General features: G+C 36.7%; 1 protein-coding gene across 1 annotated transcript in view; it reads left to right on the top strand.

Annotated features, from left to right (window-relative positions):
- The window catches only part of GOLGA4 (golgin A4), a 110,552-nt gene that overhangs the window by 44,817 nt on the left and 39,468 nt on the right, over positions 1–26,267 (top strand). The window contains 7 exon segments of the mRNA XM_070359639.1: positions 6,465–6,563; positions 6,906–7,035; positions 8,535–8,722; positions 9,009–9,092; positions 11,248–11,395; positions 21,658–21,836; positions 23,792–23,920. Coding sequence (XP_070215740.1) covers positions 6,465–6,563; positions 6,906–7,035; positions 8,535–8,722; positions 9,009–9,092; positions 11,248–11,395; positions 21,658–21,836; positions 23,792–23,920 — 957 coding nt within the window.

A 26,267-nucleotide genomic window follows, 5' to 3' on the forward strand; every position in this document is an offset into this window, starting at 1 on the left:
TATCATATCCAGGCAAATATTTATCATTTGGAGTCATGCTTTGCTAATTTCTGTTTCTGGTCCTACCTTAAGAAGATTCGAAAATATTGGCTTAAATTGGTTAGCGAACAGCATTTTAGGTCTCTGCTATATCATTTATCATAATCATTTTACCATCTTTTAATCATAAACTATAATAGATGTAGAAAATCATGACAAAAATATAGCTTCCACATATGTAGTGACCACTGTGTAGCCATCACCAAGGTCAAGAATGTTGCTGGCCATCCAAAAGCTCCTCTGTGCTTCCCAGCCCATTCACAGCACCTTCTCTTTCTCCAAAAGTAACTGCCATGCTAACTTAAATGTATTTCCTTGTATTTCTTTTAAGATTTTATCACCTAAGTGCATACCTTGAGATGTTATAGTCTTGCCTATGTAAAAAATTTTTTGATGTATCTTTTAAGTCTCTCTAAGTCTACTTGTCTTCTTCATCCCTCTCTTTTCCTTACACTTAATTTGTGGAAGAACCTGATGATAATTGAGAAGATCCAAAATTGCTCATTGGCCATAATCCCAACATTATAAACCTCGTAGACTTGAAATAACATCATGAACCCCTTATTGCGAAATTCAGACTTAAATTAAAGAAAGTAGAGAAAACCACTAGACCATTCAGGTATGACCTAAATCAAATCCCTTAGAGTTATACAGTGGAAGTGACAAATAGATTCATAGGTTTAGATCTGATAGACTGCCTGATGGAGGTTCGTGGCATTGTACAGGAGGCAGTGATCAATATCATCCCCAAGAAAAAGAAATGCAAAAAGGCAAAATGGTTGTCTGAGTAGGCCTTGCAAATAGCTGAGAAGAGAAGAGAAGTGAAAGGCAAAGGAGAAAAGGAAAGATATACCCATTTGAATGCAGAGTTCCACAGAATATTAAGGAGAGATAAGAAAGCCTTCCTCCATGATCAGTTTAAAGAAAAAGAGGAAGGCAATAGAATGGGAAAGACTAGAGATCTCTTCAAGAAAATTAGAGATACCAAGGGAACATTTCATGCAAAGATGAGCACAATAAAGGACAGAAATGATATGGGCCTAACAGAAGTAGAAGATATTAAGAAGTGGTGGCAAGAATACGTATAAGAACTATACAAAAAAGATCTTCATGGCCCAGATAACCATGATGGTGTGATCACTCACCTAGAGCCAGACATCCTGGAACGTGAAGTCAAGAGGGCCTTAGGAACCATCAGTACAAACAAAGCTAGTGAAGGGGATGGAATTCCAGTTGAGCTATTTCAAATCCTAAAAGATGATGCTGTGAAAGTACTGCACTCAGTATGCCAGCAAATCTGGAAAACTCAGCAGTGGCCACAGGACTAGAAAAGGTCAGTTTTCATTCCAATGCCAAAGAGTGTTCAAACTACGACACAGTTACACTTATCTCACACGCTAGCAAAGTAATGCTCAAAATTCTCCAAGCCAGGGTTCAACAATAGCATGTGAACCATGAAATTCCAGATGTTCAAGCTGGATTTAGAAAAGCCAAAGGAACCAGACATCAAATTGCCAGCATCCACTGGATCATCGAAAAAGCAAAGAAATTTCAGAAAAACATCTGCTTTTGCTTTATTGACTACGCCAAAGCCTTTGACTGTGGATCACAACAAACTGTGGAAAATTCTTCAAGAGATGGGAATACCAGATTTCCTGACCTGCCTCCTGAGAAATCTGTATATAGGTCAAGAAGCAACAGTTATTACTAGACATGGAGCAACAGACTGGTTCCAAATTGGGAAAGGAGTACATCAAGGCTGTATATTGTCACCCTGCTTATTTAACTTATATGCAGAGTATATCATATGAAACGCCAGCATGGATGAATCACAAGCTGGAATCAAGATTGCCAGGAGAAATATCAATAACCTCAAATACGCAGATGACACCACCCTTATGGCAGAAAGCAAAGAACTAAAGAGCCTCTTGATGAAAGTGAAAGAGGAGAGTGAAAAAGTTGGCTTAAAGCTCAACAATCAGAAAACTAAGATCATGGCATCCAGTGGAAACAGTGTCAGACTTTATTTTTGGGGCTCCAGAATCACTGCAGATGGTGACTGCAGCCATGAAATTAAAAGACGCTTATTCCTTGAAAGAAATGTTATGACCAACCTAGATAGCATATTCAAAAGCAGAGACATTACTTTGCCAACAAAGGTCCGTCTAGTCAAAGCTATGGTTTTTCCAGTGGTCATGTATGGATGTGAGAGTTGGACTGTGAAGAAGGCTGAGCGCCGAAGAATTGATGCTTTTGAACTGTGATGTTGGAGAAGGCTCTTGAGAGTCCCTAGGACTGCAAGGAGATCCAGCCAGTCCGTTCTAAAGAAGATCAGTCCTGGGTGTTCTTTGGAAGGAATGATGCTGAAGCTGAAACTCCAATACTTTGGCCATCTCATGCGAAGAACCAACTCATTGGTAAAGACCCTGATGCTGGGAAAGATTGAAGGTGGGAGGAGAAGGGGACGACAGAGAATGAGACGGTTGGATGGCATCACCGATGCGATGGACATGAGTTTGAGTAGGCTCCAGAAGTTGTGGATGGAAACGGAAGCCTGACGTGCTGCAGTCCATGGGGTCGCAAAGGTCGGACATGACTGAATGACTGAACTGAATACTATCATCATCAATTATGATTACTGAAATTAGTTAAATGCACTTTTATATGCTATTGCAATCCTTCCAACATTTAAAAATCCTTTTCCATATCTATGCTGTTAGATCATAAAGCATAATATATACATTCTTTTTTTTTTAACTCTTGTGGTGTATTTGTTCTACAAGTATAGTTAACGTTCACCAGAAAGAAAAGATGCCCAGCTGTTATACTCGCACCTCCTCCAGCCTCTCCACTGCATGGCCCCTGACCCCTATGCATGGTTTTCTGAATATTAACACTTCTGTGACATGTCTTAGAGGTCAAACTAGAAATGTGGAGTCTTGGGCTGAGTAGGAGTTCAGGTGTTGTTTCTTCTCAGTCACACTTTCTATTATTACTAGAAAAGAGGGTACATTTAGCACTTTGTTGAGGGACAAATAATATGGCACTTTTACCCAAAAGTTTTTTTTTAGTTAAAGATATTTGATACATTCCACTCATCAGAATACCTGGGGAAATAATCAGATCTTATAAAACTTCTGCATAAAAATGTTAATTCCAGGATTTGCCTGAATTTGCAGACAGTCCAAATGGCCCAACAATAGGACAATTATTGAATTGGTTGTTATGTTTAGTAATGGTACAGAGCCATTTATTATTGTGCTAAAAAGTTCAAATAGTGTAGCTTTACATCAAAGGTCAGTTTCCTAGATACCAAATATATAAGGATGGATAAGACAAAGTCTTTGACCAAATGAAGCTCGTTTTCTAGTGGGTAAGACATAGACACACATACGTATATGCATACATATACAACACACTGTTAGGTAGTAAACAGTTCTATTAGGGGAAATGAAGCAGCATAAAGGATTGAAGGTTGAGTGAGGCCTTTAGAGGGTGGTCACACACTGGTTACTCTCTGAAGAATTCATTATAGGGAATCAAGAATGGAAGTGAGAGCCCTTTAACAGGTCTTACAGCTGTAGTGCTGGTAGGAGTGGTGGCAGGGATAGAAGTGGTGGGAAATGGCCAGACTTGCTATTACTTTGAGCGTTTGCTGATGATTGAGAGGAAAAGAGAGGAGTCAAGATTGACCCCAACACTTTTGGCTTGGGTGACAGTGAATTGCAGCATCATTTGTTGAGTTAGGGGATAGTGAAGAGGAGATTTATTGGGAGAGAAATCAGGCTTCAGAGTCTGGAAGTAGTGTCACATGGAAGAAGGATTAGGGTTGTTCTTAGTGACCCCAAGGATCTAATCAGAAGAACTTTCTGAAAGTGGAAAGTAACCCCTGGTGCTGGGTCCAGTTCTAGAGCTAGTGGGACCCTGTTACAGTGGTGGTGGACAGCTGGCTAGCCACCCTGTAGGCTGTAGTCAGGATGTAAGTAGACAGTTCCTTTATAACCATGGTCTCTATTATTTGTGAAGTTTTTAGTGGTAGAATAAGGTAGCAAGAGGAAGGAGGAGGGGACATGATTAAAAATTGTTTCCATTGTATGCAAGGACTTCTTAAGATGAGATGAAAACATTCAGAACCTGAAAACTGTCATATTAATATAAATCACAGAAGTTTTTGTGGGCTGGTATCTAGTGTGGTAGAAAGTAGAAAATTATTTCGGAGAAGGCAATGGCACCCCACTCCAGTACTCCTGCCTGGAAAATCCCATGGACGGAGGAGCCTGGTAGGCTCCAGTCCATGGGGTCGCTAAGAGTCGGGCATGACTGAGTGACTTCACTTTCACTTTTCACTTCCATGCATTGGAGAAGGAAATGGCAACCCACTCCAGTATTCTTGCCTGGAGAATCCCAGGGACAGAGGAGCCTAGTGGGCTGACATCTATGGGGTTGCACAGAGTTGGACACGACTGAAGCGACTTAGCAGCAGCAGCAGCAGAAAATTATTTGAAAGAAATGAATTTTAAAGAAAGTAAAGGACTGCATTGCTATTAAGGAGATGCACAGCTGTTCCATACTAAAGAATTGTCCTGTGCAGGTTCATGGGGGACAGTGGCTTTCCAGACTTTGGGATTTCATGGACTGAGAAATTACCTTTCATTTCCTTCCAGAAATGGGGGACCAGAGACTTGTCATAGGGCTACTTTTATTTTTTTCAAGTGAGGACATTGGGAATGAGGAACTAGGTTCTTTTATTGTCATTATTTCATGAAAGAAAATTTTTTTTTTAATAACAATTAGGAAGGACATAGTCTCAGGATAAGATACAGTTGTTTAGATGAAAGATCTTTAGGTCTAAGAAAAACCTGTCTTGATCTTAAGACCAGCATTTGGAGACTCCGGCTGTGGGGGAAGGTCAGGCCAGTAGTGAGAGGAGCAGACCCTGTGCTGGGAGACCTTGAGGCTGTGTGGGTGTTGGGAAGAGAGGACAGTTAGTACCTCAGCATTTTGAGAATTAGTAAATTTGAAACGATTCAAGAAGAGGCGTTGCTTATGAGTCCTTGAAAATATTGTTTGAAGAAAAGTTTCTAGAGTTGTGTGAGGGATGGATTAAATCAGATGAAAACTTGAGGTAAGAATTCTCTCTGAAAGCCTACTGAAGGAAATTAATCTTCAAAATTATTAGAGATTGGGATTATGGTTATGTATGGGGAAAAAGGACCTAAACATTGTGGAGAAAGTAACGAAAGAATTTGGTTATATGCAGAGATCGGCAAAGAAAAATAAAATATGACTTTGACTATTTTGAGCTTAGAGAATGAGAAAAGTACAAATCCTAGAAAAAGAGAGGGGTTTGGATGGAATATCCACTGTGTTCCAGGTGTTAATCTCCAGCATTCTAATGGAGCACGTGTCAGGGAGAAGCCCTGAGGACTTGAAACTGAGCCCAGAGGGATAGCTGCCGATAGAATCAATGAAGGACATGGTGGAAACTCTAAAAGACAGGACTATAGGGAGGAGCTCTGCACCTGCAGAAAGCAGGTACCTCACTTAAGGAAGTAATTATTAGAGACTGAGTGGAGAGGTAAAGACCATTGGATTTAGTTAGGAATGCTTATTAATGCAGAGAAGGCAATGGCACCCCACTCCAGTACTCTTGCCTAGAAAATCCCATGGATGGAGGAGCTTGGTAAGCTGCAGTCCACGGGGTCGCTAAGAGTTGGACACGACTGAGTGACTTCACTTTCACTTTTCACTTTCATGCACTGGAGAAGGAAATGGCAACCCACTCCAGTGTTCTTGCCTGGAGAATCCCAGGGACGGGGGAGCCTGGTGGGCTGCTGTCTATGGGGTCACACAGAGTCGGACATGACTGAAGCGACTCAGCAGCAGCAGCAGCTTATTAATGACCTGAGAAAAGCAGTGTTTTAAGTAATGTCAAGAACTTGAAATATCACTGTTTGGTGATCCAGTAGGTCAACCTTTTCATTTGAGGAAGCTTCTGATTTTGGCAATTCATGTATTGGAAAAAGGAAGGCTCTGTTGATTATCTAGTTACTTACTGTATAACCATTCAGTTTTAGATCAAGTGAGTTTAAGATAGCACAGGCAGTAAGATGTCTTAAAGTAGGATAAAGTTTTACCTTTATCTTAAGTAACATTTTTTAAATCCTTTCTACAGAATTGTTAATTCAGCAATGATTAAGGTCTAAAAGTATGTTTTCTCTTCTTGGATCTTTATACTGTTTAAAGAACAGAATTATTTGTTGAGGTAAATACTACTGTTTTAAATGCTAATTATTCTCTAATTATTGTTGCTTATACCTTAAGAGTAATACAGTCTGGGTTGATCAGTTTTTAAGTTTTGAAAACTTCAGGTTCATATTTTTTGTTTTATACTGAAAACTGCCTGTGAATCCTTTATGTTTTAGGAGCTTCAAATGGACCAACAAGCAAAAAAACATCTTCAGGAGGAGTTTGATGCATCTTTAGAGGAAAAAGATCAGTATATCAGTGTTCTCCAGACTCAGGTAAAAAAAAAAAGTGTGGAATTTTTGGATAAAGGAAAATAAAGGGATTTTGATGGAATATCTGATAGGCTCTAGATTTTTTTTTAAAAGGCCTATTTTTAAAACTCTCTGCTTTTCAACTGAGTTTTAAGGATAATTTTTGATTTATTGTGTTTTCTGGCTAAGATATCACTGAAAATAGCAAATACCAAAATTGGTTGCACTGGGAGTAAATTTGTACTTTTATTGTTTTCCCTCCATTATAGCAAAAATGATACCTTTTACTCTTCCCTTCTCTGTTTTAAAGAAAGTACTACTGCCATAATTTTTTTTTCCCCCTAATGAAAACCTTTTTGTTTTTAGGTTTCTTTGCTGAAGCAACGGTTACGAAATGGCCCAGTGAATGCTGATCTACCAAAACCACTGCCTCAAACGGAACCAGAGGCTGAAGGCGTCACTAAAGAGAACACAGACAGTGATGTAGAGCCAGTAGGTAAGCTTCAGCTTGTCAGGAGGTTGAGTTAAAAACTAGAGGAGGATGTTGAGAGATTCTAGGGCGGGAACTAATAGCCATGGACTGAGGTAGAAGTAAAATGTCCCTGACCCTCATATTTCTAGAAAGATGCGTTAAAAAACAAAATTTAACTGAGTCCATTTAGAAGATCTTATTGGCATAATTCAGTGATTCATGAATTGGGCAGCATCTCCTCTAGCAGATTCAAAAGAGCTCCTGGGAGCTGTACAAAATGAAGGAATGAAAGACTTTTATAGACAGAAGAGAGTGGAACAAGGAAGTTAGAGTAGCAAAGAGTGGATTGGTTGTGACAAGGTCCCTTTCCTTTGGAGGATGCAGGGGTGTGTCAGGCATGTGACCTCTCTAGTGTTGACCAGGTGATTCCTGCTGAACTGGCTTAAGATTCCATTTCTGGGAGAGGTCAAAACTGTAATTAAGTCTCAGTTTGGTGGCTTGGGGCTTAACATATCCCTCCATCTTGGACCTGTTGTCTTGTTTTTAACAGATGCAAGAGTTTTGATGGTTTTGGGGCTTTTTATTTATTGTTATTCGGGAGAAAGTAAGTAAGTGTTTTACTACTTGAAAGTCCATGAGTAGCATACATTTGCATTGTCATTGAAATTCATTACATTATACTGTTTTATTGAGAGTGGTAGCTAGACTTCATATAAAAGGTCAGGTCTGCTCAAGATTAAGGAATATGCTCTTTGTCATATTTGTCGTCTTTTGTTTTTGAGTAATACTGCTTACATATTTCTACTTTAAAAGATCCCAGTATTTGCCCTATTATTTGCTTTCTAACTGAAAAGAAAGAATAGTTAAATTCTGTTTTAAAATCCAGTTGTAGTCCATCCTAGTCTTAGAGACTGTGAGCTATCTATTCAGTAAAATTCCCAGTTTTTGTTTACTAGCTTCCTTGCAAAGAAATTGATGATAAACTTTTGGTCTAGCCAGCACCAGAGCAAAGAGCTGAACAGCCATCTATCTGAGCAGCCAGCCTGTAAGGGCTCTTGAAAAACTCTCTGGCCTGTTTCGTTAATGTAAGGAGGTGGAGAAAGTTTACATGCCAGGACTCCTTTCTGGACAAGATGAGAATGCTTTGGAAGGAATGCTTTACAGATCATTTTGTTACAGGCACTGAGACATAGGGGGCACTGGCAAAGAGTGAAAGATGGCCATGAAACTGTCTTTTAAGGAGGGTGGATTCAGTTAACTAATGTTAACTCAAGAGTGCTGTGTGTCATTTGGGCTGGGGTGCAACCACGGAAGAGGTGAATGTACTGCTCAGCTCCTTCAGCTACAGATCACACAAACAGCTGCAAAGTAGAAGTTGGGAAGGGCATCCCTCTCTTCTCTGAGTGGCTCAGAGTATAGCAAAGCGTTGGGATGACCATACATTCCTGTGCACTAACAGAATCCAGGGGAGTCCTCAGGTTCTTCACTGACAGCCCCTGTTTATGCTGCTTTACTGTTGACAGTGGGAGATGGAGCTTCTGCTAAAGCAGTGGAAGCACTTCAGCAGAGAGTTAAGCGTCAGGAGAACCTGCTGCAGCGCTGCAAGGAGACCATTCGGTCACATAAGGAACAGTGTGCGCAGTTAACTAGTGAGAAAGAAGCCCTGCAGGAGCAACTGGATGAAAGACTTCAAGAACTAGAAAAGATGAAGGTAAAGAGCGAATGAGTGTGGCTTACCGTAGCCCAGTGACGGTAGATCCACAGGCCCCAGCGCGGCCTGCACCTCCTCTGGAAGGCCTGCCCCTTCCTCCGTAGACAGCGTGGAGAGGGCCCCCTAGTGCCCCGGGAGTCTACCGTTTACCGTCCTTTTGACACATCCTGTGTTCTTTTCTCCTACTAGACTTGTAGGAGTATTCAAATTTAGATAAAATGTTTAGAGTTCGCATATAAGAAGAAACTTTATTAGAGATGGAAATGAATTTTTAAAATTTTTTTAGGAGCTTCATATGGCTGAGAAGACTAAACTTATCACTCAGTTGCGTGATGCAAAGAACTTAATTGAACAGCTTGAACAAGATAAGGTAAAACAACAAAACTTACGATACTAAAATTTGTTGAAGGCCCCCCGCCCCAGTTCATTTTTGGAAGCAATTGGAAGCATTCAGACTTCTGCTTTCCAAAATTATTATGCCTGCTTCCATGAAAAAACCTCTTTGTTTTCATTTCTAGATTTATATAACTATTAGTTTTGTATCATGTGAAGCTGAATCTGTGATTTCTTGATCCAGTCAGCATTTTGATTTCTAGGTTAGAATGCTGTTGCAAAAGAAATTTGTTTATAGTACATAACTACTTTTTAGAGAAAAGTTAAATTAGTTACAGTTAAGGCATTACTAAATGTGAATGATGTAAGTATTGTCTTTCAAATATAATGGAAACAGATTGCCCAAAAAGTACAGCAGTGGTAATATATACATTAGCATAAATAAAAATTTCTGAAAATAAACTTTACAGTGTATAGGTGAGATTGGCAGTTTAGAGTTGGGACAGTAGCTTCAGCTATGACAGCAAAGACAACTAAAAAAATTCATAAACAAACAAACAGTTTTGACTAAAGTTTTTCAGCGCCAAGTTCATGGGTCCTTTTTTTTTTTTTTTTTTTTTTTTTCAAGTAGCTTCCAATTAGTTCTATACCATCCACCATGTTCTTTAGTTTGGTACTTAGAGCTACAGATTTTAAGTGACCATATGATTAAGAAAGTATCAGAGCTGTTCTGCTGTTGAAATGTATTGTCAGTCTTTTCATTCTGTCCACTTTACTAGATTATATTCCATTAACTTCATAAAGACTTTGCTTAAAAAAATTTTTGAGAAAATTATTATAGAAAATATGGAGATTAATAAAAGGAATTCCTGTGAATCTATCACCCAACTTCAACGCTTAACATCTCATGGCTAATTTTGTTTCATGTGTATATTCCCAGCTGCCAGTATCCTCATCCTAGGATTGTTTTAGAGCAAATCTAAGAAATCTTTATCATTTCTTCTATAAGTATTTTAATATGTCTTTTAAAATAAAGGACTATTTTTATTTTTATAAAAATATAATGACATTATTATAATCACATCTAAAAATTTAATAGCAATTCCTTGTTAACAGTCAACTATCTCAGCAGTTTCAGATTTTCCCTTTTGTCTCATACACTTTTGCTCTTTTTTGTGATGCAGAATCCAAATGAGGTTCTTTTATTGCAGTTTGATGTTGTGACTCTTAAGGCTTTTTTAAATCTATAGGTTCCACTCCTCTCTCTATCTCTTTTTTTCCACTGTGAGTTGGTTTTTGAGGAAACTGAAGGCTCACAATTTTGTTTTGAAATTTGTGTAATAATGCCCCTCTTACCTGGTTTTTAATCTGTTCATTAATATTAGCTGTCTGGAAGAGTCAGACCCTAAAGCAAGAGTTGACAAACCCTAGAAGTAAGGTTAATATCATAAACTAGCTGTCACAGAGTCTTAGTTTTCAAGAGACAAGTTGAACTACACTTTTTTTTGTTGTTGTTAGTTGCAAATGACTGATTTAACATCTACTGTTTGGTTATATTTCCCCCCAGCGACCTTCATTTCTTGTGTAGATTATCCAGAAAGTGGGAAGACAGTTAGCAAATTGGAGGAATGGGATTGCCCCACTGACAGTAATAAGGAGTGGTGTTGGGACCAGAGATTGTCACAAGAGGAAAGAGAAAAACCAGGTAGATCTGTACCACAGTCTTGGTCCATCCAGTATGGCAGCGGTGACCTTATACTCTTGGCAGCCTTTGGGTCTTCCCCCATATTAGAGCACAGTTCAGTAATCACGGTTGGTTGTGAGCCAAGTACAAAAGGCTGTATTTTGTTGATTTATTGTAAACTGTTTAATAAGACAGGGAAAATTATAGTAAGCATTTATGAAAAGATGATAAATCTTTTAACTAAAATGTGTTTTTAACAGTTTCAACTATTATTAAAACAATTTTTATATTAAAAATACCCTGATATGCCAGGTAACTGAAGTTACTGTAGTACATAGTGTAGTGTATACTCAGGACACAGACTTCAGTTTGTGAAATACTGAAATAATTCTTATGCTCTACTTAGTAAGAAACATTATGTTTTCTGCCCTTGAAAGTAAGTTTGTTGTGTGCTCTTAATAATGCAGTTTTGTTATGCAAATGCTTTAGAGTCTGCACTTCTATTTAGGGAATGGTAATAGCAGAGACAAAACGTCAGATGCATGAAACCCTGGAAATGAAAGAAGAAGAAATTGCCCAACTTCGCAGTCGCATCAAACAGATGACTACCCAGGGAGAGGAGTTACGGGAACAGAAAGAAAAGTCTGAAAGAGCTGGTAAGAAATCAGGGGTTACTTGTTTTATATTGGAACTCAGAAGTCAGGTGAAGTGCTTGATTAACCAACATTTAGAAAAATTAGTTAAATATGGATAAAAACGTTCAACTCTAGAGCCTCTTTATAAAGATACAGTAGACTGTTCCTTAGAAGAGGCAGGGCTTGGTAAACTATGGCCTGTGCTGGTAATGCAGCTCATGCTTGGCCTAGAACCCTGCAAAGCCTACAGTATTTATTATCTGGCTCTTTGTGGAAAATGTTTGGTGACTTGGACTATCAAAATTTAGGTGTACATTTTGGAACAGCCCAAGTAGGCACAGTGTGGTACATACTAAATAACTGCTACCTTATGGATGCTTGGGGATAAACAAAAAGTATAAGATACAGTTTGCTTTTTTTAAGAGAATGATGGAATAATTCAGCATTGTACATAGCAGCATTATGTTCTGACCCAACAAATGCTAGGCTGTGAAGTGTTGAGACCAGCACAGTGTTCAGCAGGGTATGATACTGAGTAATGCAAGACAAAAAAGGAGAGGTGCTTGAAAGAGGTGAGAGTAAGTGAATGGGACCTTCAGGTTCGTGAAGATGGGAGTTTTGAGTTGGGCCTCAGACAGTGAATAGAGTGGGCCTACACAGACAGGCGGGGGCAACACGCATTTCAGGTTCTAGATCATAAGCAGGCACAGTGACCACAGGTGGTGTGTGTCAGCTGGAAATCATTCTTGCTGAAGTGGAAAATGAAGTTGGATGTGAAGGAACTGACTGTTAAAGTCTGTAAAGATACTGAGTAGCTGAGTTTAGACTTTGGTGTGTTTTCCATGTTAGGAACCAGTAATAGGAAAGTATAAATGTGATGGAAACCAGTTTTGTATGTAGAAAAGAAATGAAGTACAAAGTTGAACTTAAGAGCAAAGGTAGAAACCCAGGTTTTGGGAACTGAGAGCTTTGGCCGCCTTGTCTAGGATGGTGGATCTGGGAAGAAGAGGAGGGGTTGATTCTGCAGAATTTGGTATCCAGCCAGCTTGAAGGGGCAGAAGAAAAGTAGGAGTCTAAGAAGACATCAGCGATTTAAGGTTTGAAGACTGAATGAATTACATGACGCCAGAATAAAGGAAGTCTAAATGGGGACACTGAGGAATGGAGTGAAATGATGAGTTTGCTTAGATTCTCTGAATTTAAGCCAATTATGAGCTTTCCAAATGGAATTGACTTGTAGAAATTTGGAAATAAGAAATTGGAGCATCTTTCTGGAGTCATTAGCCTAAGGTTGAAGGCTATGGTTCAATTTACAAAAGAGGCTGATTTCCCTGAAAGACTGCTTTCCTGGCAGCAGCAGCAGTGGTGGCGCCTGCTGCGGATGGCCGGCAGTTACTTTATGCGAGGCTCTGTCATGAATGCCTTGCTTGTAGTCACTCATGTATGTATTTGTATTTAATCCTTAAAATTTCTATGACATGTGTATTACTTTTATTCTTATTTTACAAATAAGGAATGAGACAAGAAAACTTAAGAAGGTAGAAGTTAAGTAACTTGCTTAGATTCACCCACAGAAACTAAAGAAAACTTAAGAAGGTAGAAGTTAAGTAACTTGCTTAGATTCACCCACAGAAACTAAATGGGTAGTCAGGATTTGAATCTGGGGCATTTTGCATCCGGTGTCTGGGCTGTTAACATAGAGATCTTGCATTTGGTGAAGAGAAGTAAATGAGAAGAAAAAAATTAACTTGGGACATCATAGGAATTGTGGAAACTTAGGCTTCTGGGGAATATAGGAGGCATTTCCAAAAATGCAGAAGGTGGGATGAAGATTTTTTAAATTTCTTTTAATTTGCATGAGGATTCAATTCCTAGAATGCAATTTCAGAAATGATTTTAGAAACCAGATTGTAAGGTTTAAGGAGAGGAATGGGTCTGAATGGGAGGGGTAGTTGGTTCACACTAGATGTGCTCCAAAATATCTTCTTGAAGTTGTTTTAAACCTAAGAAGATTTCCCTTTAGAGAACATTAGTAGAAAAATCTCTCAGGTTATAATCTCTAACAACTTCCTGGAAGCAGTTGGAGACTTGTGAGATGCTGTTAAACACTGGTTTCTGTGAATGGAAGAACCTACTGCAAAGTCTCAGCTTCTCATGTCAAGCCTTTTCATTTTTAGGATTGCTTTTGTTGACTGTTGTAGCCAGCTGAGAGAAAATAATGCTGGTGAAGGGTTTCATTTCCTTTTTAAATTGAGGTATATCTTGATGAGGGGATAGAAACCCATGAATAACAAATAAATTGGGGTGAATGATGAAAAGGCAGGTGAAACATACAGTTAATTCATATGTAGGATAACAATTTCCCAGGCTGCTGTTGCAGTCAACGGTTTTGTAATATAGTCCTCCTCCTCTTACTTCTCTGAAACTCAGGTATATTTTGTCTTGATTTGTTTATTTTTTAGTTGAGGTTTAGTTGATATATATACGTTTCAGGTATATAACATAGTGATTCACAATTTTAAATGTTGTATTCCATTTATACGCAAAATATTGGCTGTATTCCTTGTGCTTATACATGGTAGTTTGTACCTTTTATGTATTTTGTCTTTAAATATGATTTTCATAAAACTTTATAAATATTTCATAGCCTATAAGTTTAAAAACTTATCTGTTTATAGTACTGTCAAAGTATTTAAAATTAATAAACACTTAAAGAGAGAATTAACATTTATAGTTATTTAATAGAAATATTTACTTTGGAAAGTCTTTGGATAACAACGAGTGCTTTTATAGATATTTTTGAAATTATATTTGTAGTCATAATTATTGGGCTTATGATAGAAAATTGTAGCATACTGATTCCATATGAGGATGTTGTCCTTTAAAATCTATAATGAAACTTGGTTTTGTGCATCAACTGAATTTCATCTAATGGTTTTAGTTTAGTCTGAACAGAATTGTTCAAATATAATATGGTTCTTGGTTCACCTATAAGTGATTATTCCAATTAACAGAAAAGTCCAAATTTAGTACTGAAAGTAAGAAAATGTCTTTGTAAAGGAAGTAGAGTTTCTGTAGTAGCATATGAATATCATCTGGCACTTGGAGAATTTAGTTTCTCTGTTAAATGTTTGTCTTTCTCTTAGATTTAAAATTCAAAGGCTAAACAAATGGTTAAGATTTTTAGAAGTAAATGTGTAGATAAAATAATTATCAAAGAATCTGAACTCTTCTAATGCATTTTTTTTTCTAATGCATTTTTTTTGTAAAAAATTAATTTATATATTTAGCAGTTCTTGACATGTGGGTATTTGCAGACAAATAACTAATTTTGGGGGCACACTTATTGTGGAGGTCAAATCAGCTCAAATACATTCCTCACTACTTTTCTTAGAAAACAGTCTATTGCACTGCTTCTCACAGTTTTTCTCGACGAACTGTGATGCTTCTCATACGTTGGAGGACAAAGGAAATCTGAGTGTCTCTGATTTTAAAAAGAATAATACTATCATAAAATACTTAGACTGTGGGTGCATGGTAACACGCCTGCTTGATGTTGTATCAGCCTGTAGTACTTACTCGGTTCAGCCCTACAGTGGAACTGCTGGGCGTGTTTTCTGAAGCACAGTACTGTAGCACTTTTGTGTTGTTAAAATTACTTATTTCAGTGGATAAAGAAAGCCAAAAAAGAAATATTTTTGTTACAAGCATTGTACAACACTGTTGATAGTATTCCTTTCTAGGTGTTATTTTAAAATAGATGGTCATATCATCAAGTAACCAGATTTTAAATTTGGAGAATTCTCAGCTTAAATATGTAATGGTGTTTTTTCAAGTGCTGGGTATTACTACTAATTGTCTAGAATATTATCTCTTCAGTTCAGCACCTGTAGAGAATGTTAAGTTCACACTAAGTCTTGGCTATTTTGTATGTGCGTATGTTTTTAACTGAAATAGGAGGTAGAGTAGCTGGCTAATCATTAATGTAGTATATTACAAAAAACAAATTGGGAAATAGAGAAAATGAAAGCACATCACTGTTGTTGCAATACACTTCCATTTAGTCTTTCCATAATCCTTATTTTATATAGTTGTAATCATAATTGTCCATATAATTTTGTATGCTCCCTTTTCTTTATTTAGCATTATATTAGGAGAACTTTTCCATGTTGCTAATGTACTAACATATTTTAATGGCTTTATCAGAATGCATGTACATCGTTAACCATCTCCCTGTTGATCAGCACTTAGATTATTTTCTATTTTCATTATTATGAATAATACTATAACAACTTTATAATATAGCTTATTCCATCTTTGAATTTTTTCTCAGGATAAAGTCTGACCCATAAATTTCTACTCTTTTTTGTTAGTTATTTTTAAATTATTTAAATATAGCCATTATAAAAGAAAACCCGCATCGTAGTATTAACACCTTCCTCCCATTGTTTTTGCCTACAATTCTGCAAAATGAGTAAAATATTCTGCTTGGATTAGGAAAGTTTCCAGAGTGAATTAACTTTCATAAACCCTGTTTCCTTTTCATGTACCCTGTTTTTGCTGAAGTTCTGTGTTTTATATGATTGGCTGCACTTTAAAATGTAGATTAACTCATAACATTGTCTGCTTTTTTATTGTCATGTTGTGTGTGTTCAGGAAATAAGTTGTGTTTTTTTTTTTTCCTTCATTTGTATAGGATAGGCCTGATAATGCCAAAGGCATTCAGTGGAACATATTTATTTGAAGAACCCTTTAAAATAGTTTCTTTTTAAACAATGTGTAAGATTTATGCATATTTATATAACAAACAAAAATCACATGTGTATTTAAGTGTTTTGTTAGTTGCTGATAATTTGTCACAGAGTTTTCTTGGAGTCTTAAGTCTCACGAAACATCTTATTTTTGTGCATCCACACATGCCAATAAGTGAATCATGGTGCCTTTCCCAAGCCTTGTATGAACAGGACTGGGGTAAGGGCTGTTTTTTTTCCTTATCATGGGTACTTAGTATAAGCTTTACAAAGAAAATTCCATGTTTCTCAGGCAAAAAATTAGGAATTAAAGTAGAATTTAAGAGTGCCATTTTAGGCAAATAGTAAGTACACATTTTGGCACTGAATGAATACCTGATGGAAAACTTGATTATTTTAAATGGGATTAGATTTTAATATGGGTTGTTTATTTAACAATCGTATATTTGTAGGTGCTTGGTGCATTTCTGCAGTAGTAGCTGCGCATCCCTATCTTTGGAAAGTCATTGTCACCCTGCACTAATTTCTGTTCTTGGCAATTGTCACTGTTACTGGAAAGCATCAGCAACTAGAGGAACACATTTATTACAGAATCGTATTTTCAATTTAATTAAATTTACTTAGCTTTAGCCTAAGATTTTTCAAGGTCATCCTGAAGTTTTCAAAATATTTGACAGATAAATTCGCATGATTAATGTAAGGAGTATGTGAAAATCTGGATAGATCTGTAAAAACTTGAAAGGTCAAAGCATAGTTAATCTGTTAGAGTGAATTTTGTTATGTATTTTGGGAAGTGGCTTGAAAGTAGATTTCCGTTGCAAAATGTGATTATTTATTAGATTTCTGAAGGCCCCAGCTTACAAGTATTGGCACTAGCTGGTTTATGCCGCTGGGTGGTAGTATCGTTTTATTTTCATTTATGTAAACTCTAGACCAGTGGTTTCCAAACTTTGTAGACACAAGGATCTCCTTGTACTCTTAAAGATTGTTGAGGATTCCAAAGAGTTTTTATTATGTGGGTAATATGGATTGGTATTTATTATATTAGAAATTAAAGCTAAGAAATTTAAAAAATAGTTCATTTAAAAATAACAGTTAAAAACCTGTTACATGTAAGTATAAATGCTTTAATGAAAACTACCTGTATTTCCCAAAACACAATTTAGTGTGAAGAAAAACCTTATTTTACATCTTTGCTTATCTATTGTTTAACTTAATAGAAGATAACTGGATCTTCATGCCTGTTTCTACATTCAGTCTGTTGTGATATGTTAATTTGGTTGAAATAGATCAAGAACATCTGCCCTCATGCAGATAAGTATTTGGAAAAAAAAGGATCTCATAGCTCCTCAGAGAGTCTCAGGACTCTAGGATTTTGAGATCAGACTTTGAAAACTGCTGCTCTAGACTTTTGCTTTTATTCACAAAAGAGGCTTGATGATTGGGTGGGAATTCTGATAAGAACTTTTGTTGTTTTTTTCTGTTAATTTGCATTTTATTCATTTCGTAGTACTAGCTTTTTTTTTTTTTTTTTTTAATACCTCATGCATTTCTGGCAGCTTTTTGCTGGAATAAAGAAATAGGCACTGGCTTACTTACTCATTCTTGGTGTTATTACTCATCTTCTTAGTTAATGTAGAGGTTGCCAGCCTCTCCACTTTTCTGCCTCTTTCCTTATTCTCCGCAGGGGGAGTAGAGTGGGTCTTGTTATATTTGTCATAAAGTGTCTTCCAGGACAGTGCTACAAAATAGTAACACTGCCTAGAATCTCAGAATTCTGGCATTTGCTGTTATTAATATGACTGGTTAGGACTTTGAGGATGGTGCAGGGAAGGATGCTGAAGTGACAAAAGCAAATGCCACAATTGTCCTAGCTTAGCCTGAGGCTTAGTTCTTTTATACTTGCACCCCCCGCCCCTGACACACACACCTTACAACTTCAACTGTCTTTGTGAAATACTTTCTTGATATCACCCAGTGCCTAGCATATGCTTGACAAATGGCAAACATCTAATAAATATATGATGAATGAATGGTTGGATTACTGAGCTCATGTAACTCTTATAGTGAGCATTTGTCCATTTTTATACCTCCCACGGATGTAAGAGAACCTTGTCTAAGGGGAAGGTAAGGAGCTGGCAGTAAAAGGTCTGACCTGTGTTTGTAACTGATAGAGGACTGTTCCTCAGGTATATTACATTTTTCGTAGAAATGTTATCACAGTTTTTTGTTTGAAAACGAAAATTGCCTGAGATACATTGAATTTTGCTTTGGAAGAACACCATGTGTTCTTGCAACATTTGGCGGCAGCTGGTGCTTAGCCTTCCCGTTGATGTGTGCTGTGGCCACGGTTTCCCCGCGCACTCCTGCATGTTGGCAGAAGGCTCGTCAGCTGGGGCTGATGCACGCTTTCTTTCTCCCCACTCACTCATGTTGTTCGGAATTGGAAGGTAAATTACGTAGGCCTTCAGAACATACCTCTTTAGTACTCAATGTTAAAATCCTAGTGTAGATTCCTTTTGGAAAGGGGAGGGGGAATTCACGTTTAGAATATTACAGGCCATGGACTCCACTTACTGTATCTGGTGGTCGCAGGATCAGAAGGTGAGATGTTTCTGGTTAATAAGTAGGCTCTCAGCATATCCTCCTTCAGCATTGAAATGGGACTCGTTTTTGGAGGCAGACTTCCTGTAAGGAAGTGGCTTCATTTGTGGTGCAGTGTAGAATGTGTTTGAAATAAGTTTTCTGTACATGGATATAGAAACGTGTTTTGCTGCCTCTTTAAAATTTTGTTTTGGGGGGACTTAACATTTTCATAAAGCACGATGGAGATGGAAAGCAGTGAGTTTTTGTAAGTCTATCAGAGGTATAACATGGTGAATTTTGTTGAGAGTTAGAAGCCATCAGTAACTGGTTCAAAAAAATTCTGGTTCAGTAAGGTATGTTACTGCTCAGCTGAGCCTGATCAATGCCAGCATTCTTAGTTTTAGAAAATAATGCAAGGTAAGGATTGTTCCTCCAACCTTGTATAGTTAAGTTGATTTATCATCCAAAGGAAAAGTTGGAGGACTCAGTTCTTACATTTCAATGAAGATGTTGAATTAAAAGTCTCAAAGATGTCCTTTTAGGTATAAAATTACATGGCTTTTTGACAAGGTGGCAGAGCATGGGAAGAAAGGATTAAATTTAGATGAGAACTTTGGAACCAGATCTGTCCTACATTAATCATTATATGATGGATAATCAAGTGATTTAACTGTTTTGGAGTATTAAACACTAAAATTACAATGCCATATAGAATGTACTAAAATTTACTGAGTATGGTTAGGAAGATTAACTTTTGGAAAATTATATCCAAAAGGAACTTTGTGGCATTGATTTTTGTTGTTATTGATTAAGAAAGTGAGAGCCCTGTATCTGTTTTTATACTGTATTGGATTCTGGAATTTAAAAAACAGAAGTTTCACTTGGTATTGACTATGTACAGCTTTGTTTTGCTTAATTGATAGAAGCTTTTCATTTAAAACTGGGTCTTGCTGGAAGAATATCATAACTATCTTCAGGTTCTCTAGAGCCTGATTTAAGATATTTCTGTGAAGTGCTTAGAAATGCTAAGATACAATGTTATATGCCGAATATTAGCTGTAATGAAAAGACGGTGATGACATCCAAACATTAAAAAATACCATCATTCCTTTTTCCATGTTTTTCTTTCCCAGATGTAAGCCTTCGGCTCAAACTTAAGCAGTACGCACCCTGTTACAAGATTTCTTTCCTGTAATTGATCACCTCACTTGACTGGTTTTTGAGAAACAAGGAAACTAATTTCTTATTACGAGCAAGAGATGTTTATTTATGCTGTACACTAGAATTTATAGTAAAAGAATATCTAAAACAAATATATCATATTCCTTTAAATATTTTATTTACCAGAATATTTATGTCTAAGGATTATCATCTTGGTGTTTGCAGGCAAATATCACTGAAGTTGGAGTAGGCAATCTTTAAAAATAATTAAACTTAATTAATATGCCTTTAAAATTTAGACCTTATTTGAGCTATGGTTTTATACTTTGGGCATATAAAATGAATAAGTTGGATAGGTTTTTTTTTTAATATCAAATGCATGATTGCCAGAGAAGTTTTTTTTTTTAAGGTAGTAAGCAAAGTAAGTTGTGTTTCCCAATTGTTAGCAGAATTCCACCTTTCTGTTGCCTTTTTCTATACCTACTATACTTCACCATTAAGAAAATGCTTTAGAATACAAGTTTGTCTTCAGTATGCAGTTTGTTTGTGAAAACCACTATCTGTTAAGTGAAATTGTAGTTAATGAAGGGGCTTTTTTATGGGATACCACCAGTTGAAGTTCCTCATTTCTTACACCACTGAAAGTGAAAATACTGCACGTGTCAATGAATTGTCACCCTGAATATTTATTTCTTAAAAGGATTAAAACCCATCTTGAAAATTGGTGTTTTATTTATAGTTCTTCTCTTTGGTAAAGGGGAGTCTTCTATTCTTTGAGGACTGAAGAAAATAGTTGAGGATGTAATAACACTAGGATTTTCACAGGATATTGTTCTGTCAGTAGAGAGAGAAGGGGGGAGGAGAGAGAACGTGTGTGTTTACACACATACAGCACACACATGCATACACACACATGCACGTATACACAAATATACATAAACACACATACTCATGTATTTTTGGTGTCTAGTTACTCAGCTCTTGTACCCATGCTGTCAGATTCTGTTTGATGCTGGGTGAGCTGTCCTTAAAGATCTTACTGTTGTAGCCCAGGTGACTGTTTTTGCAGAGCTGTATTCTTACTTATTTCACCCCCAAAACTCCCTGCTAGTAGTGCCTTTTTGTACACTTTTGAAACAGGAAAAGATTTCTTACTAGTTAGCTACATTAATTTGAAACTTACGTAAGTAGTAGGTTTCATATCAAAATACATTGGTTAAGTATGTGATTCAGTCAGTAAATGTTTAGGGAGAAAACCCTGGTTTTATTATATGGTTAAGAGGTTTTTTTTTTTTTAAATATGATTAGTCAAAGAATAATTTTTTCATTCTTAAAAATATCCCAGTGAGTATACAATAGTGTTACCTAGTTATTGATAATAGACAAGAACTTGCATAGCAGACAAAGAAGCAATTGCAATTATATGCTACAGAAGTAGGTACAAGTATTCATTTCTATGAATTTGCTATCCATAATGACACTTGTGGGGAGAGTGGGGCAAATCTTTAGTCATTTAATATTTTTTCCAACTTTGAGCCTAAGTTCATACAGTATAAGCCATCTTAACATCTGAATCCAGAACTCAATGACAAATTGCTTTCAGTGACTGGACCTTTCTTGTGGCTTTGTTAAACTACCAGTCAAATACCTCTTGGCTTTAAACAGTGATGAGTTTTTTAACACGTCCTGCTACTGCTGCTCTTAGTTCCCATCAATTGAATTTAAACACTTTAGCTCAATAATAGTATTTCTTGAGATACTTGTTTTCTGCTGTTTTCATTATAGCTTTTGAGGAACTTGAGAAAGCCCTGAGTACAGCCCAAAAAACAGAAGAAGCACGGAGAAAAATGAAAGCAGAAATGGATGAGCAAATAAAAGCCATTGAAAAAGCAAGTGAGGAGGAACGTGTCAGACTTCAACAGGAATTAAGTTGCGTGAAGCAGGAGGTTGTTGATGTCACGAAAGTAAGAATAATTCTAGATTGCAGTGGGTTATAGCAATTTTGAAACTTAAGTCTTATGTTCTTCCTACACTGTCTGCAGTAAAGAAGAGTAATTTATATTTTAGACCGTGTCCATTTCATGATGTTCAGGATATAGGAAAAACCATTCTGATAAAGAAATGAATGTGTATCTTTTTGAGTATACTTCTCAGAGATAATCTCTGCATATAATTTCTCTTGTTTGCTTTCTAACCCTCTCTTTAGTTTTTTTTTTAAATAAAAGATGGCATGTTATTTTTAATGTTCTGTATTTTGCTTTTCCAAATTAATAATCTGTCTTGGTTATTGAGTTAATAACGATGCCCCTTTTGTTTTAAAGACAGCTCAGGACTTCATTTTTTGAATAGCTCATAATTTTATCAGTCTTATTTATCAGTTTTTATTGTTGGAAATTGTGAATATCCTTATCATATTCACTAACATCTGTTTCTTTAGAATAGATTCCTAGAAGTGAAATACTACTCAGGCAAAAGTTATGTGTATTTTTAATTATTGCCTAGTTGCTACAAGCTTGGTGGAGGACCATTTATATTCAAGAATTGGAATATGTTCCCACCCCGACAAAGATGTTGTTACCTGACTTTTTAAAAGTCTTTATGAGCTAAGTTAAAAATGACATCATTGTAGTTTTAATATACATATCTCTTACCAGTATGACAAACATGTTTTTGTATGTTTACATGGAATTTATAGTTTTCTGTTTTGAGTTGCCGGATCAAATCCTGATTCCTTTTCCTCTTGGACTGTTGGACTTTTTCTTACTGATTTCTCACAGAAGTTTTTTATTTGTAGTAAAAATTAGCCCTTGGAGATAGATATTTTTATCCAAATAATTTTCAGTTTGTTGTCTTTATCATTTTTTGTTGTTTTTTTTTTTTTGAAGCGATATGCAGAAAAGTTTTCTTTTCCTTAAATGTTAGCAAATTTTTCTTCTGCTTTAAGACATTCTCAATTGAGTAAAAAAAAAAAAATTGTTTTTCTCATGTGACACTTTTATGCTTTCATTTTTTATGGTTAAATTTTTGATCCAACTAAAATTTATTTAGTGTGAGGAGTGAGGTAGGGATCCAACCTAAATTTTTTCCAGATGACTACTTAGTAGTCTCCAAATCATTTCTTTGGTAACCTGTGTTTTGCCCTCTGACGTGCCATACTACCTTTATTACATACTAAATTATTGTAGTGCTGTGTATGGGTCTTCTGGATTCTCTGTGCTCTTCCACTGCTTTGTCTGATCATAGGCTGGTATTACACTAATACTAGTTTTACAATATGTTCTAGTTTTATATTGTTCTACTGCTTGATAGCCCCTCCTCATTACTCTTATGTTAAGAAGAGATTGGCTATTATTCCATGTTTATTTTGTCCAGTGGGCCTTCCCTCATTTGCTTGGTAGTTTTATTTGATTTTATTAAATTTTTGAATTTATTTAGGGTGGTTTGACATGTTTATAAGATTTGAGTCTTCCTATTCAAAAAAGAACAAGACCAATACTTAAACTTTTTAGTAAGTAGTAGTACATGCCTGGAAAGGTAGGCATAATTAGATGGGTGCAGCCAGGGCACCTTGCCCATGATGGAGTGCCCTCTCTCAACGCATCCGTATTCCCCTTGCTACGCTTCCCCATCTTGTTTGGTGGGAACATATTTGTAACATGTGGAATTGGAGCTTCAGCCCCATGGGATTGACTGTTGAAGCTGTAGCCCTTCATGTCCTAAATGAGGAGCAACACTTTACTGGTTTTTCTTTAAACTCTCAAGAATTTGGTGAATTTTGATTTATGTGGGAAATATGTTCTGATTTTTCCTCTTAGGAATCTGTTAGCTTGATGATTGAACTATAATAAAGTATTATTTTGTTGTAGAGTGACATGTTTTATCTGGATGTTTCACTTTTAACTATTTGGCTGCTTTTTAGAAATCCTCAGAACAAATTGCTAAATTACAGAAGCTTCATGAAGAGGAGTTGGCTAGCAAAGAGCAGGAACTGACGAAGAAGCTTCAGACCCAAGAAACAGAATTTCAGGAGCAAATGAGAATAGCTCTTGTAAGTACCTACAGTATTTTGTTTTCCCCTTATTATAAAGTTGTCACGCCCTCATCCCTGCCTTCTAGGTTGAGATCACACTACTCTCAGCCTTGGCCTTTGAGGATGCAGAGAGACTGACTGTAGGCAGGAATGAGGCTGTCAGAATTTGTTAATTTATTATTGTCTGAAAATTAAATTTGCTCATCTAACAAGCTTTCATTAATCAGTTTGTAGATCATTCCTCTCACCCTGGCTGTAGGCTATGATTGGGGGAAATAAAGGGGAGGATAGGTTAATTGAAGCAATTGGCCAGCAACTGCATAATTTAGCAAGAATGTCTTGATAGATATCAGATACCAGACTGAATGTATCAGAGCTTAAGGCTCAGAAAGTTTGCTTGAATGCATTTTAAAGAGGACAAAATGAAAATGACCAAATTCACAGATGGCACAGTGGTAAAGAATCTGCCTGCCAATGCAGGGGACACAGGAGATTTGGGTTTGATCCCTGGGTTGGGAACATTCCTTGGAGGAACAAGTATTCTTGCCTGGAAAATCCCATGTACAGAAGAGCCTGGTGGGCTGCAGTCCATGGGATCACAAACAGTTGGACACGACTGAGCACATATGCAGTTTTCCTTTTATGTAGAATGATATCAGTAATTTTCAGTCTATATGATGTTAAAAAAAAAAAGTAAAATAAAATAAGAAAAAAATTGGCTGAACTAACTAAAACAATAACCAAAAAAGCAAAGATAAGAAAGAGTTGTTGGCATGGTATAATTTGAAAGTTTGAAACAAAAAATATTTTACTTAAATAGTGAAAAGCCTATTTAGATAAGTTACCTTAAGAAGTATTAATGCCAAAAATGTAGATTATTGTTTTTACATGAAGTTATTATCCATAAGATAATAGGTATAATTAAAAAATACTTTTAGTGTGAAAGGATGAGAAATAGTTTTTATAATTTTCATCTCCTTTCTTTTCCACATTTCTGTTTTCACTCTGCTTTGGACCTGGGGCTCTGAGGCTTTCCAGCAGCTGTGATCCTTGAACTGAGTCAGGGAGTTCTGTAATCTCTGTGGGGCCAAGAGACACATGGATTTACAGTACTGTTGGCTGAGGTTAGGGGTTTAGTTCATGGTTGTGAAATATACATCTGTATGGGCACATATTTGTATTCTTTGTTGGTCCAAAAAGGATTTGAAGTTGTTTACAAGAGTACTTAAAAATTACAACAGGACAGCATAAATTTAAAATAGTAGCATGGAAATTAAAGGAACAAAGCGAGACACTAGGGACATAAATACAGCAGGGGATGGTGCTAAAAATTCTTGTCATTAAAACCTGCTGTGGGTTTTCATGCTGGAGTAATTGGGGCACTGTAATTGGAGAAGGAAATGGCAACCTACTCCAGTATTCTTGTCTGAAGAATCCGATGGACCAAGGAGCCTGGCAGGCTACAGTCCAGGGGGTCGCAAAAGAGTCGAACATGACTGAGCAAGTAGCACACAATTGGGGCACTGCACTCTGAACATTGACCTTGTTAATACTGTGTTTTGGGAATCGATAGTTTCAGACATACTCAGCCTAGTGATCGAAGGACACTAATAACACATGAAGCACACATACCTGCACACGTGCTCGTCCCCTTCCTACCTAGTTTTTCAAAGAAGTTAGTTTGGCATTGAGAGTCAATTCTGCAGACTGTTAGCATTTCCTCTTTTGTATTTATGGGCATAGATGGCAATGCATTTAAATTATAGTTCATGTTAAACAGTTTAGTATGTTTAAAATGATGTTTCAAAATTGATGTTATAGAAACTAATTTTTAAAAAACCAATCTGCTTACAGTATGGTACATAATCTTTCCTTAAAGCAATATACTTCACAGAGTGAAATGGGCCAGATCTTAGGAGCTGTATAGGTTTTTAGAGTTCCTTGATCTAATCCATGTATTCACATGTAATCTCATTTTGATTAGCTTTTCCATGTGGTATTCCCTATTATAGTAAGGTATTTCTCACAAATTATATAAATTTACAGCCTAAATTTATATAAATTATGTCTGTGGCCTAGAGTAGAAATATCAAACTCTAGAGAAGTGGTAGTGGTAATGCTGAAGATCTACATGGGTCTAAGGTGGTATGATTATTTTTGGCACAGAATTATGTGACCCTGCACATTCAGTGATATTTTGCAAAGCATTTTAAGTAGTGAGTACATAGTAGACACACTTTCCAGGTAGTGCTCGTGGTAAACAGTCCACCTGCCAGTGCTGAAGACGTAAGAGACACAGGTTTGATCCCTGGAAAAGAGCATGACAACCCACTCCAGTATTCTTGTCTGGAGAGTCCCATGGACA

Source organism: Bos mutus, chromosome 22 (genome assembly GCF_027580195.1).
Source record: "Bos mutus isolate GX-2022 chromosome 22, NWIPB_WYAK_1.1, whole genome shotgun sequence".
Lineage (NCBI taxonomy): Eukaryota > Metazoa > Chordata > Mammalia > Artiodactyla > Bovidae > Bos > Bos mutus.